General features: G+C 46.4%; 1 protein-coding gene across 1 annotated transcript; it reads left to right on the plus strand.

Annotated features, from left to right (window-relative positions):
* Window positions 1-7,186: 7,186 nt before the first annotated feature.
* On the plus strand, window positions 7,187-8,462 carry LOC119106909 (cuticle protein CP14.6-like; the record flags this gene model as incomplete). The annotated part of the gene is made up of 2 exons (XM_037230257.1): window positions 7,187-7,296; window positions 7,975-8,462. Coding segments are annotated over 2 exons (456 nt in total), but the record flags the coding sequence as incomplete, so codon positions are not given.
* Window positions 8,463-15,123: the final 6,661 nt, after the last annotated feature.

A 15,123-nucleotide genomic window follows, 5' to 3' on the forward strand; every position in this document is an offset into this window, starting at 1 on the left:
TAGCGCGTTCTGTAATAATTCTACCCTTTTCACCAGCTACCAGACAGAGAATGGCATCTACGCCTCCGAGTCGGGCCCGGCCGTGGCTGGCTACGGAGATGAGCAGGCTACGCCGTCCAGGGCCAGTACAGCTACACCGGCGACGACGGTGTCAGCTACACCGTGTCGTATGTGGCCGACGCCAACGGCTTCCAGCCGCAGGGTGACCACCTGCCGACCCCCGTGCCCACCGAGTACCCGACCCCGGAGGTGCCAGCGACCCAGGCCAGCTACCAGGCTGCCCTGCCCCCAGGTACCAGCCTGCCCCTGCCCCTAGCTACCAGGCTGCCCCTGCCCCCAGCTACCAGGCTGCCCCTGCCCCCAGCTATCAGCCCGCCCCCGCACCCCAGTACCAGGCCAGATATCAGTGATTATAAGTCAAGTCCTTTCTGTCCATCGTTGGGATAAGAGCAGTACACCGACTACGCTTATATGTTTGTCTATTTATTGTGATGTATGGAATGGGTGTAATATTGCGTTGTATATATTGCGTTGCGTGACCGTTTCGTTTCAATACATGTGCATTTCCCAAGAAGTACCTCATGTTTGTTGGAGATGAAAGCCACATACAGCCTATCGGAGCGCGCCATATGAACGGGCGCTGGCCGCGGGCTGTCCTGTTTGAGGAACCCTGTTGTCCAGAGGCTGGAGTGTATTCCTCTGGAGGGCGGGGGGGGGACGGGCAATGACAGTAGAGAGGAAAGGTGGTAGCAATTGCAGTTCCTTGGTGACGGCGCTGTTTTCATGTTCGGGAATGGGCTTTTGTCATTCGCGTTGGATATAAACATCCAGTGGTGTGCGATGTCGATACGCATATGAGCATTGTGTTAACGAAATGACCGATTGTGTTCAGGTTTCATAAAATGACCGAGTTCGTTCTGAATTAAAGAAATCTCATGATTGCTGAAATCGGTGATGGGGCGTTCCAGGTCATACGTTCTGTCCATTTCAATCCTGCGCTATTTCTTAAGGTTTTTTTCTGAAATGACTGAATACATAACCTACACATGTACCTTACACAATGTATACAATCACGTTTGTGAGGAGTCGACCAACAGAACCTTCGGCTCTCATTCTCACCCTCAAAAGGGGCGAAACCATGGGTTAGTTGTTAATTAACCGTTGTCAAGGATTATTATTGGGAGGTTTTAGGTATATTCAAGTAATGAGAGAGGTCTAAAGTTAAAGTAGTACACCGAGTGATACTCGCGCGTAAAAGAAAACAGCTCGCAACCCAACAAGGTTCCCGTGCTCGACGTCTTAAAAGGTAATTTTAAAATGCCCTGATGGAGTCAAATAATTACATACTCAGAATTTATGACCTGCACAGCCGCTGCACTGTTATTTGTGCATCTTTGCACATACTTTTCGTGCAGCATAATAGCGAGCATCACGGGTGTCAGTTTTTGTAAGTTATAGGGGGGACGGAGGCAAACGAATACCAAAAACTTACTGCCAGTTTTTCATTAAGTTTGGCCCATTCTGTTTTGATGTGAGCCAATAGCTGCTTTAAATTATGGTACAACTTATGAAAGTCTGTTATGTAAGGAGCATAGTTATAACGCAGAAGCCACGTGGCAGAAAGATAAAAATAGCATTGTGCGTTGGTCAAATTTACCTGCCTTTTTTAGTCTTGTAGCAAAAACCACTGGGACGCCATGCCAAGCTTTTGGGGTCAACCAACATTGGAGGACCGGCGTGGGGGGGGGGTCCTAACATGGAATACAGATCAACATCCGGACGAGCATCCTGGAGTGCGTGATGCTTCCACAGCTTGTGTTCATGGCATTGATGAGCACGAATGCTTCATGACGAACTCATGTGCACAACGAAATAAAAGATATGAAGATGGGAGCAAAAGAAAGATGAAATGAAACGCTTCAGCTTTGGTCGATCACTTTTATTCCTGACCAGCTTTTTTCTTGACTTTGTCAATATTTGTCGTCAGTACTTTGTGCGTTTCAGAGAGTGGTCAATGAATTGTACTAGTAACGTGCAATGTTTCTTAACAAGGTCCTGTATTCGTAAACTGTCCTTCATAAGCTGAGCGTTGCGATAAATCTTTTAAAATCGCATAAGTATTTTCTTTCAGATTCTTCGTCAATTCAAGGGTAAAATAAGGATACAATGGGGTAACACATGTAACATTAATAATGGCTGGGCTGCAAACTTGCAAATTTGAGGACACAAACAATTAACTCGTGAAATATGAAGAAGTACGTAACTAGTTCACCACTCGGTGAATGTCATGTAAGCTGTCGTATCAACCTACATGTGCGCGTGAAGGGATCTGAGCTCAAGATGGACGTAACGTTATGGGCTGTGGGTTAATGTGGCTAGAGTATTTGGTAGAAGATGATATTTACTTCAATGTCGTTTATCCTTTCAATATTCTGATTTGGGGGGGGGGGGGGTCAACAGATGACTCAGCCGCTACTATATCACTTAATGTGCACGTGGGTGCGACCTGTTCCGGGAACACCTTGTCTACCTTGGGAACGGAAGGCAAATGGTTGTTAAAGCGAAATGTTTCACATTTGAAAGCAGTGAAGCACACATCAGATTGGGTGCAACAAGTTCGGTTATAACGATAAGTATGCCTTTACGTAGAAAAACAAACCGTTTTGGACAACATAATTTCTCTGTTCAGTAAATATGGTCCTCGATACGCCATTGTTTATTACGTCATTGTACCTTGCACAACGTTGATTCAGAGCCATTTGACGACCATATACCTGGCAATAATGCTCACGAACGCCAGATATCAACGACCTCGACCATCCTAGTTTTCTCGGTCTTGATTGCCGCATGGCTCATCGAACGGCAGGATTTAAATGACCTCGCTATGAGGTCATGAATGCCAGGGGTAAACTCGAAATACTGTCCCCAGTTTCACACGGGCGTGTAGCTCAGAAACTAGACGAATTTAGGTTTTTGAGAAGGGCAAGGCTGTGAACTGCACCAAAAGGTCGTCCAGATGGCTACTTCAGTTAAAAACCCCATTCAAATGTAGAACACATCCCTTTAAAAAAGGGTAGGTCTGTGAACAGAGCATGGCTGCGAACTGCACTAAATGATAAAAATGGCTAGGTTCAGTTCAAAACCCGATACAAATGTGGAACATTCGCTTTAACGGCTGGGCTGCTGCTGTTGATCTTTGGATGGCTATGCAACGGCATGGCAGTCCGGAAGACCCTGGTCACTGTGCTGTACCGGCTTTGTGGGTTAGTTACAATTCAAAGACCAGGAGGTCAACTGGCGGAGTGCATGATGTTGCCGCCGTCAGCCCAGTCCACTTCCATGAGCAAGGATTAGTGCCTTCGGCTAATGCGATATGGCGTCCCCCCGTTAAAATGCATGCAATCTGCTCACCTCGCACCCGAGTATGCAACTGCCTCATCCACGTTTGTTTCAGCTGTAATTGTAGTCTATGAACGACGTAGATTGAAAAACGTCTTGAAGAGTGACCGAAGGCGATTTCATACCGCCGTCAACGTCTAGTTGTGTTGTCAGGCCCGCAAAGGTAGTCCCGGGCTTGGTACTGGATGGAGGTCCCGCACTCGATACTGAATGGCGAAGCCAATAACTCCTTCCTTCGAGCGTGGGTCCCAAACAGATGCCACTTCTGGCAAAACCATTTTCAGTTGGATCGGCATTCCATTGATGAATCAGCGTTTGCAGTGGTGATTGCAGAACGGTTACAAGTGCAGACGGAACCCGTTGAACTGTTGCAGAAATGGCACATTCTGCAGGCCTCGGGGTGGCTGTGTCGACATGGTGTGTACGTATCCACTGAGGCAGCAGTACTAACCAGAGCTCAACAGGCCTGCGCCTGTTACTCAGAGTTCCCAGTGCTACGCCGAACAAGGGTCTTCCCAATTAAACAGACTGGTTGATAATCATTGGCATTGGCATTGGCACTCATTGGCAATTAAACAGACAGATTAATAATTCGACATCACCAGCTTCGTGCAGACCACAGGAGACCTAAAATAGTATAGCTGAACACATAACAACTAGCCTGGATTGACCAGTTCGGATCGCCAATAAAAGTACAAAAGTGTCGTGCCGGAGCCTGGGCTAGCGTCAGTCCAGATCCATTATCCGCACTCTAAGCGAGGGCAGAGCCACCTGGTGTATTAGTTCGCTCACGAAAGGAGAACGAGACTTTGAATAGCTCCTGGGCCCTCTCTAAGATTGTTGGAGGTTTCCAGGATCCCACGTACGGTCTGTTCATTGCATACCACCACTTACTGTGTTTTCGCTGAGCACCTCAGGGCGAAGAGGTACTGGGGAAGAACGAACAGGAGCAGCGTCTTCTCCCCGTCTCGTACAGGCACACGTCATTGCCCCCCACAACTATGGCATACTGCGGTTTGTCCAAGCAAAGGCACGGCTGAGATGTATCTCCCGCCTCCAGCACGACGGCGCTCCACGTGCCGTCCCAAGCATCCCAAGGAACGCTTTCAGTTATCTCTCTGAAACACATCACGTTTCTGGTGTACCCACGATTAATGTGGATTGTTGATGTGTGACCACGCTAATGACGTCCAGTGACGTCTCTGTGGGCCGGGGCGACGTCACGGATTTTGAGTTCGGAGAGGGGACAGTAGCTTCCAGGAACGCCCTGAAAAAAATGTGACTTCTTCACAGGCAGGCCTCTTGGGAGGCGTCGTATTACATTGTATGGATTGTATGAAGATTAGAGGAGATTAATAACCTAAAATAAACCCGATCAGCCTCATTTTGTGAGGAGCATACCTCCTAGCCTAATTCTTGACACCAATCAGATTTCAAAATTCAAAACAATTTGATTGGGTTTTGGTCACCATGACATCCTGAAGGCGAAATGAGTGCATTTAACTTAAATAAACACCAGTGACCATTTACTTAGAGGAGGAACCTCAGCTCAAGGTGGTTGCATGAGGAGGCATAACGGCGATCTCAACACGGATCCGGAATTTGACATGTTTGGGGACTTTTGTCCCAAAGGCTCTTAACTAAGCATCCCAGGATTTCAGACATGTGACTGTGCATCTAGAATTATTTACTTTGATAATTGGATATCACCAAGCTCCAGTAATTTCACGAGGTCTCGCTGATCGAATCGGCACATGAGCCAGCACAGCTGCCGATCCGTTGAAAGGGCAGATTTTTTTTTTGTCCCTCTTGTGATTCATCATCGATGTCAATAACGACAGGCGCGACCAAAGACGTCCTCATGGGGTTTTAAAAGAAGTGTACGACATTCGTGTGGGGTTTTGAATTGAAATAACCATCTTGAAGATCACTCGGTGGCAATTCACACCCCTGCTCTTCCTGAGACCTAAACCCCTAAGTTTCTGGGCTAAGGGCCCACGAAGACGTGCATACTACTTAGTGTAGACTATTTCAAGGTTACTGAGGCATCGATGAAGCCGTAATAACGTCCTTGAAATCCTACTATTTTCCTGGCCATGTGGCGTTCAACGTCAATAAAAATATTGTCCAGTCGTTCATATCTGGCGTTCGTGGGCACGTTTTCTAGATTTAGCGTCGGTCAATTGGCTCTTAGCCAATTTTGTGTAAGCTATACCAGATTTTAAAACAAATCACGTTGTGTGCTAAATGACACAAGAAAGAAGACATTCTTCGTAGCAGTCACGGAGCGAAGACCTGTATTGGAATAACTTAGAGTAGTGTCATAACTGAGCATATAAATGCAAGTAAGCAACTTTAATTCACGGAGAAAATGGGCAAGAACACCACGAAAAAGGAACAAAACACGAGCACTTAACGACGTTTTGTTAAGCACACATCACTGCCGTGGGCTATCTCTCGAAAGATTGCAAGGCTTCAGGTGAGTGCTGTCATAAAGGAGGTCCATGACGCAATCAAACAGTGACGTATCGAAGGACACTTTTACTAAATGTAAAAATTTGATTGTCGAGAGTAGCCTTTTCCAGTTCAAAGTTTACTAATAATTAGAAGTAATCTTGTTTCATCATATCTGATCCTTGTTTCAACACCTTCAAATGTGCAACATTTTCTTTAATGCGTTTCGAAGCGACACCTCTTTAAGTGTCGGTACGGGTAATCACAACTCTCAGAACAGTCTCACGTTTTTCGTAACTTCATTTTAACCCTTGAGGAGCGCAGTCAGTCTCTTGCATGAGAGTTTCTGGGGTGTCATGTGACCATCAGATGGATGTCTTTTCAAAGGCAAAAAATGGCTCTGAAAACCCCAGCGCCAAAGCAGATACAAAAACGCGTCGAGAAAAAGTATCGTCCCTTTGGTACCTACTACACGGGACGGAAATTCTCAAGGATTTTTCACAGCCGTCGTGCATGCTTTCCCCCGTGTCTCCTACTTATCCCAATAATGTTACGTTATTTTCCAAAATCCCGGGGCGCCCACCCACCGTGTGGAGATCCCGCCAGCGCACCAATTTGCGCTTGACGTCCGGATAAACACATCATTTTAGGTTTCCCACTATACATCACCGTTATGTGCATTGTGTTAGACTCCGATGCGACCGTACGGTGAGCCCCTAGCCATTGTCCAGCCGCCCTGCCAGATCGTGGCCGCCCTCCACTGACCTTGTCCGTGTAAAAGTGTAACGCTGCGGGGATTGTGAGTGTACGCCTCGCCAAATATCAGCTGACCAGTCGGACCGGTATATAAGGCCCCGCTAACCGGTGCAGGGCATCACTGGATCCCTGCACTTCGCAGAACACACGCCATACTCCAAGATGAAGCTGGTGAGTATATGTTCTAGAACAAGCCATTCCACTGCTGCGTCCTCTGAGAGTAGCACGCAGATAACCTGACAAGGATATTTGTTCTTTCATAGGGCATTTTTGGATACCAGGAGTTGGTACGTCAGTGTCCCAAAATGGGACCAAAGTATGGCTTAGAACAAGGTGGTAATATGGCGCAATTCCTTTTGAAACTGAGCAAAGCCACCATAAATTTGCGCGTAACTGTAAAGCAATCACTTGAAAAGTAATTCATTGCTGCATGTTCTGAGGACAGTTGGTTTTGTTTCAGCTCATCATTGCTGTCGTCCTGGCCGTTGCTGCCGCTGACAGGCGGCCTGCTCCCCCCTCGTACTCTGCCCCTGCTCCGCCCTCGTACTCCGCCCCTGCTCCGCCCTCGTACCCTGCCCCTGCCCAGCCCTCCTACTCTGCCCCCGCTGCCCCCAAGTACGCCCCCAAGGTGATCGAGATCCTGAGCCAGGAATTTGACCTGCGTGACGACCAGTCCTACGATTCCAGGTAAAATAACTGAGCTCTTTTCCCACCAACGTTTTCACAATTCGTATCACCTTTAGTTTAAAGAAAATCAGGGAAAGAAGTGCATATTTGCAGCTAAGTTTTTTTCAGAATTTGGCGACGAGTTATTCTCATGAATACCTTTATGCCTCTATGCAACTTTCAATTTTCCCATCGTTCTTTCGGCTCCAAATTTAAGCTGTTCCAAGACGGACTGTTACTATTGCCACCACACTTTTAACTTGACCAAAGCTTCGATTTCAACACGAAATAAATTCTTACTACTCCCAACATGATATCTATTCTTTAAGAAAATCTTTTCCATCCAAGCAAAGGCACGCGGCTGTTTGGCTCTGTCCCATTTTCGATGTCACGCCTTAGGGCGAGTCACTGCTGCATTGACTTCAGGCGACCCAACTAGTGACAAAGAGTGAAGCTGCTCCCCCCCCCCCCCCCCCAGCTTTAAAAGTGTATGTCAAATGTGATATATTATCTTAAACTTGCACCTCAAGCATAGATTAGTTCATAAGATCCGCCTGATCTTAAAATCGGCGAGATACATAGCATAAAGTACCCGCTGGATACACATCATATTTAGTGTTTTACTACCAAGTTAGTTCGATTTCGCCTAGATTTTGCCAGCATTAGTGCACTGTGTGATAACACTGCCCTTTTCCCCAGCTACCAGACCGAGAACGGCATCTACGCCTCCGAGTCTGGCCAGGCCGTGGCCGGCTACGGAGATGAGCAGAGCTACGCCGTCCAGGGCCAGTACAGCTACACCGGCAACGACGGTGTCAGCTACACCGTGACGTACGTGGCCGACGCCAACGGCTTCCAGCCAGAGGGTGACCACCTGCCGACCCCCGTGCCCACCGAGTACCCGACCCCGGAGGTGCCGGCGACCCAGGCTAGCTACCAGGCGGCCCCTGCCCCCAGCTACCAGGCTGCCCCTGCCCCCAGCTACCAGGCTGCTCCTGCCCCCAGCTATCAGCCCGCACCCAAGTACCAGGCCAGATACCAGTGATACCAGATACCAGATACCAGTGATACCAGATACCGGTCAAGTCCTTGCTGTCCATCGTTGGGATAAGAGCAGTATACACCGACTCCGCTTACATGTTTGTCTATTTATTGTGTTGTATGAAATGAGTGTTATATTTGATTGTGTTGCCCGTTTCGTTTCAATACAAGTGCATTTCCCAAGAAGTACCTCATGTTTGTTGGAGATCTTGGAGCATGTTGTAGCCTACCGGTGCGCGCTATATGGACGGGCGCTGGCCATCGGCCTGTCCTGTTTGGGGAACCTCGGTATCCAGAGACTGAAGGGTATTTCTCCGGAGGGCGGAGGAGGGAGGGGGAAAGGGTGGACGGACAGTGCCGGTGGAGAGGAAAAGTGATAACACTTGCAATTTTGGTAAATTATGGGGGAAAAACGAAGGCCAAAAACCCACCCCCAGTTTTTCTCAGTACATATAGCCCAGTTTATTTTGATGAAAACCGAGGTGTGCTTTTAATTTGCTATAAGTTATAAAAGTCTGTTATTTAAAGGGAATGCGTCACATTCGAAGGTATTGGGGTAGGCATCAGATATGATGGGAAATGCTTATTTGTGTTTATTGGTAAGCTTTCGAGATTTAAAAACGAAGCTGAGTAGCAAAATTTCGAAGTTTGTAAAAATGCGCCCCATTACGTCATTGTTTGATGGCGTCATGGAATGGGTTCGTGACGACAGCAAAACCTGGTAGCATCTGGAAGCCAGACCTAAAGATCTCTAAAAAATACCTCGAAACACACGAAAGCTGACGCCAACCGGCCATTCTCGTCGCGGGGCTGTGCCAGGTGGCGGATTAGTGGGAGGGTTTTTTGTGAATTTTTTGTCTTGGTGCTGGCCGTAAGAAAAGCTTTGATGGACTGTTTGACATGCGCAACGTAGCTATCGCCAGCTTTTATGGCAGATTATTAGTATCAAAGCATGACATGTTGTGCTGCTGCTGTTGCTGCTATGCTGTTGATGATGATTTTATCAATACTTTATTGTCGACCCATCGTTGCGTCCATTGCTGTAGTCCTGACATTGATATCATGCGATGTGTACAGCAGCTACTGCCCTGATTGTTTGTAACTGGAAATGTGAAGTCATGCAAAAGTTAATAAACTTGTGACATTGTCTTTATTGTTTGTAACTGGAAATGTGGTGTCATGCGAAAATTAATGAATTTGTAACGTTGCCATACATTGATTGTGAAAGCATTGCTATTGCTGTGGTTAACATGGTGAGGTTGGGCTACCAAGAATTTGTTTGGCCTAGGATGATTTATGCAATTAATAGTTAACCCTGATTTAACCATTGTGATGCAATGGCATTCTTCCTGTAGACAGTCCTTGTTAAATCAATTTGTTTTTTGGCATTGGTATTGGAATTGGCATTGTTAAATCAATTTGTACCAGTCATCCATAACTTATAAGCTGCTGTCTCATAGGATTGACATAGAGTAGTCAACCAAAGCCGTACATTCTGCAATGGCACTGGTCAACAGCTACATTGTGGCACTATCTCAGTGCTGTCTGCGGCATGACATAATGAGCAACGGTATGGTTTTTGTGCTGCAACCCATGCCGCTTTCATAGTGAATTCCAGCATGAAAAGATGGGTCGAGCATGCGCTCTCGTATTGACTTTCCATCTGACATACGATTGATCAAAAACGCATGACACAACATACAAATCACTTTCAGCAAAGCAGACAACCAATAGGTGGCATCACTTGCTCAGACTGCTCCGGTAATCCACAAAACGCAGGTGAGAAACATGCAAACACATCTTCCACTTCCACAGTCATGCAACACGCTGCAGCCATCAGGCTGCATCACCTGCATCTGCGGAGGCAGGCATCAATGCATCATATTTTACTGAGAGTCAGTAGGCTGAAGAATACAAAAACAATGTTCTCTCTCAGAAGTGCAACTATCGTATGCACACTCCCCATCACATCAAGATCAATACAACCCACTGGCACACACCATCAATGATGACAAAAATTTCGAACCCCGATTCACACTATTTTGTCAACTGAGTGTGATCTGACATTTGCACAGCTCGCGGTACTATCAACTTGCAGGTTTTCTCGCAATTTCCGCACAGATCTTCGTTATAACACCGGTTTTCACAGTGACCTCCCTTCAAAACAAAGTTCCAAATGGGCTTTCATGGTAATGCGGCTCAAGAGGTTCTATTTGTAAAACATAATTTGTGTTCAAGATTCAGATTTGTGGCAACCACATGGGTGAAATATTTCCCTAATTTAATAATGCCTCGCTAACCCATACAAATGTGGAACATTTCCTGTAAGTAGTATAGTAGTCATGCAGACGCCACCTCGCAGAAAGAAATCAAAATTGCAGATGTGATGGCCAAATTTACCTACCTTTTTGTAGTCTTGTAGCCAAGAACACTGAGCCGCCATGCCAAGTTGTTGGGGTTTAACTAAACATTGGAGGATGGGGGAGGGTTAGGGTCCTCACATAGAATGCAGTCGGCACGTAAGGCGAGCATCCTGAAGTGCACACGTGAAGTGAAGGTGCTTCTACAGTACGTGTTCGTGCCACAGAGGAGCATGAATGCTTCATGACCAGCTTTTGTGCACAACAAAAGAAAGGGATATGCAAATGGTAGGAAAAGAAAGATGAAAATGAAACATTCCTGTTTTGGTCTATCATTGTATGTCTGGCCACTTTTTTCTTGAACTTGTGAATGTACGTCATAAGTACTTCGTGTGCTTCATATTTACAGAACTGTGCTAGTTACGTGCAATTCGTCTCAACAGCGTTTTATATTCGTAAACTGTGCTTCATAAACTGAACGTGCAACAAATGCTTTAAATTGCATAAGCATTTTCATTTGAATTTTTCTTCAATTTAAACGTCAAATAATAATAAAATGGGGGTAACGCAAGTCAAGATTAATAATGGCTAGGCTATTACTTGCCAATTGACGACACCAAAGCTTACTTGGTCAAATATGAAGCAATACCAGCTTATATGGCATTCATCACTATGTGAAGGGAACGTAAGCCGTTGCGTCAGCCTACATAAACGTGCGAGAGGATTTTAGTTGAAGCGGGACGTAATGTCATTGGCTGTGAGTTCATGTGGCTAGAACATTTGGTAGAAGAAGATGACATTTCCTTTTAATGTTGTTCGTCCGTTCAACATACTGATTTCGGACGGTTCAACAGGTGACTCGCCGTCGCTATAGTAGTTAATGTGCACGTGGTACGACCTGTTACGAAAGTGGCGTGCCAAAATGCTCCCTGTCATGTCTGCCTTGGGAACAAATGGCAAATTTTTAAAGGCAATGTTTCACATTTGAAGACATTGAAGCAAACATCAGATTTGATGAAAGAAGCTCACTTGAAATGATTGGTACACTTTTAAGTAAAAAGTCTGCTCTAGGTAGCACGATTCCTCTGTTTAGCAGATATACTCCTACATGCCTCTTTGTTTTATCGCGTCATTGCAACGTGCACAACATTTATTGAGAGCAGTGTTCCAATATTCGGTCACCAGGGTGGCATGAATGTCGATAGTTTTTCATTCTATTATACCCCGGCCTGTGACTCACTGCCGATCGCCCCTCCGCTTGTTGGCTGTTAAACCAAGTATCTATGCGGCCTCGGGCTTGACAAATGGACTGGGTAGGTCAGATGGCTGGGTCGGGGTCAAAGGGCAACAGATTAGCGTCGACGAATCGCGTGCGGAGCTGGGTTTAAATGACAGAGTTTATTTTGAGTTAAACAAATTCCACGACTTCGGGAATTGGTCATATGGTGTTACCAGATCATACGGTATCTCCATTTAATTCTTTCACTGTTCTTTTAAGCCACCTCAAAACTGTCTGAGGTGTCAGGATACTGTAACTGCCAGCGTCAGAATGCAATCGGCACGAACCCCCACCCCGCTGCGCACTGTGAGTGCAAGGTCGACATAGGAGACCCCTCATCGTCCTAGGACATGTATATTGCGGGACCCAGCCCTGTCCCGTCTCGGGAAATGGGCCATCAAGCCCAGACTGACGCTGACTGGTACTGGTCAGCACTCATTATCTGGCGTGAGACACGCTGGACACGCCAAACCGAAAGCTGGTTTTCCAACCACTGGCTTTGGTCACTTCTATCGTGCGATACTTTATACAATTATATGGCACACATGGCGTCACGCAGCCTCCCAAGAAAAGGAAAACTATTAAATTTTGGGCCCCTGCCAAGAGAGCCTTGCCAAATATCACAGGATGTGCGTAATTCACACAGCCATGACAACAGGCAGACCTGAACAGATCGTTTACGCCATCAACAATTCAGCACAGCAACAGTATGAGACGCGAGGTGTCATTCAACATGCATTACCAAGAATACGTGCTAAGATAGGCCGCCACCGCTTGTGATACGGAGCAGTGCAGGAGCACGATTAGCTGGGATTTAATGTAAACTTGCTGTCTTTTAAGGTGGCGTCAAATATTCATAATGACATGAAGGCACTCAAGCTCCACCTGGTTCAAAACGGCGTCCCAACGAACCGCGTGGGCTGTGAATCCCCTGTAAAGTATGCTGATTCACACTCACATATTTGGATCCAGAGTCTGCTGGTTTCCGGTAGCCTAGCTGTATTGCATCAAGATGCATGGAATGGTCGTTATTCGCGGAATTTAAATGAATTATGCCAAAAATAAACAGTGGTATAGCCCAACTTCTTGTTGAATCAAGGAAAAATTGTCGGTTAGAGCTCAGCTGTTCTGGAGCATAACAATTGCTTTAAAAGTGAGTGCTCCACATTTCTATCAGGTTTTGAACTGAAAGAGACATTTTGAAGATCATATGGTGTGGTTCACAGTCGTGCATCTATATTAAGACCTGGCCCCTTTTGTTTTTGAGCTACATGCCCGCGAAGATAATTGATAAATGCCCGTGACTTTTTCGGTGAGGGTATGTCTAGGTGAGCTTGGCGCTCACGTCATAACACCGCCATGCCAAACCTGACATTCTATAAGCAATGTGCCGATAAAGGCCAAGAAAAGCATATTGCCGTAATTCCAAACCTGCCATTCTATAAGCAATGTGCCTATCAAGGCCCCAAAACATATAGTGGCTGAGTCGGTCATATTTGGCGTTTCCTGGCATAACCTCCAACGGCCGTCAATTGGCTCTCATTTAATGTTGTGCGAGGCACGACGACGAAATCAAACAATGATACATCGAGGAGGATATTACTTAAAGAGGCCATCCAGGCCAGGCCAGAGGCCATCTGGCCATGCCGTAACGTACAGAAGCATCAATATTAATTGTGGAGTTAGCCAAAAGTCTGCTGAATGTTGAAGGCTGTCCAAGTTACTGAAAATTTATGTAGTTCAGCGAGACTACGATACCCGGAGTAAGGGTAAATTCCATATCATGCAGGCTCCATGTGGGAAGGCAAAAGTGACGATTTCCGTTAACACATTGCACCCAATCAAGCCCGATTACGTTCTACCAGCCCAAAAGAGCTCAAGCTACATCTTAAGATCTCAAGTGGGAACAGCTCAGTGATGCGAATAAGATCTGTTGCCAGCTAGAACCATGCAGTATTCAGAAGAAAACAAGTCTGTCACCAGTCTGTTTCATTCTAAAAGTGTTCGTCTCTTCGTACGCGTCAGGAGCAAAGGCGTGCGTCTGTGTTGTAGTAATTCAAAGAAAGGTGCAAACCGGCTTGTGTAAATAGGCTTTTTCACTGGATTTTCCGCGATTTGGGCAAACAGATTAGTCTTCTGGGAACCCTATCATGTTGACGTTATTGTTATGGCGCTGAATTGTATGACTGTCCTAAACAGTTCTCTTTCACCCGCCTATTTTATGTTACTTCGAACGTTGCACCAAGATACACTACGCTAACGTCGCCATCGCACGGCTTCCATTGTTTCTATCGCGTTGAAACCGGCCGTCCGTTGGGTTTCTTCTCAAGGCTGAAGAATGTTTGCAAAAAGTCGTTCGTGATTATAGCTTTGAAAAATGCGAAATTTGATTCAATTCCTACGTGCCGCCTTTTAAAAAGTAGTCATTCCTATGAGGAGCCACAAGGCCACCCTGTTTTCTTAGCAGTGCATTTCGGAAGACAGCCTGGTGTTTAAAGACGTCCACGTTTAAAAGTGTGGAAAAACAGTCTCTATAGACTGATCAATGAAGATTTCCATAAAAGGACCCATTGCCACCGAATCCTACCATACAGACGCAGCATTGTCATTAGCCTTCCGGGCTCAACGTTACCCCAGTGGTGTCTCGAGAAGTGGCTGAATTTGGGCAACTAAGGCGAGACGTACAAACTGCAGCGCACCTCAAGTACACATTTACTCATTTCTGCATCGGGAGTCTCGTCGCTATGGGTACCTGACACACAAGAGGAAATTTCCTCACGGACTTTTTCTGGCTGCCGTGCGTGCTTTTCTCCGCATCTGCTAAACACCTGAATCGTATCATTTTCACTTTCATTATTCCGTGGCGCCCACTGTGTTAAGATCCCACCAGCAGACCACTTCCCGCTTGACGTCCGGATAAACGCATTACGCTAGGCTTGCCAAGACACATCACCGTCATATGCATTGTCTCAGCCTCAGACTAGACCGTACGGTGAGCCTCCAGCCATTGTCCCTGCCAGATCGTGGCTGCCCTCCACTGACCTTGTCCGTGTAAAAGTGTAACGCTGCGGGGATGGTGAGTGTACGTCTCGCCAAATATCAGCTGATCAGTCGGACCGGTATATAAGGCCCCGCTGACCGGTGCAGGGCATCACTAGATCCCTGCAC

The sequence above is a fragment of the Pollicipes pollicipes genome, unplaced genomic scaffold (assembly GCF_011947565.3).
Source record: "Pollicipes pollicipes isolate AB1234 unplaced genomic scaffold, Ppol_2.1 Scaffold_6441;HRSCAF=7639_pilon_pilon_pilon, whole genome shotgun sequence".
Taxonomy (NCBI): domain Eukaryota; kingdom Metazoa; phylum Arthropoda; class Thecostraca; order Pollicipedomorpha; family Pollicipedidae; genus Pollicipes; species Pollicipes pollicipes.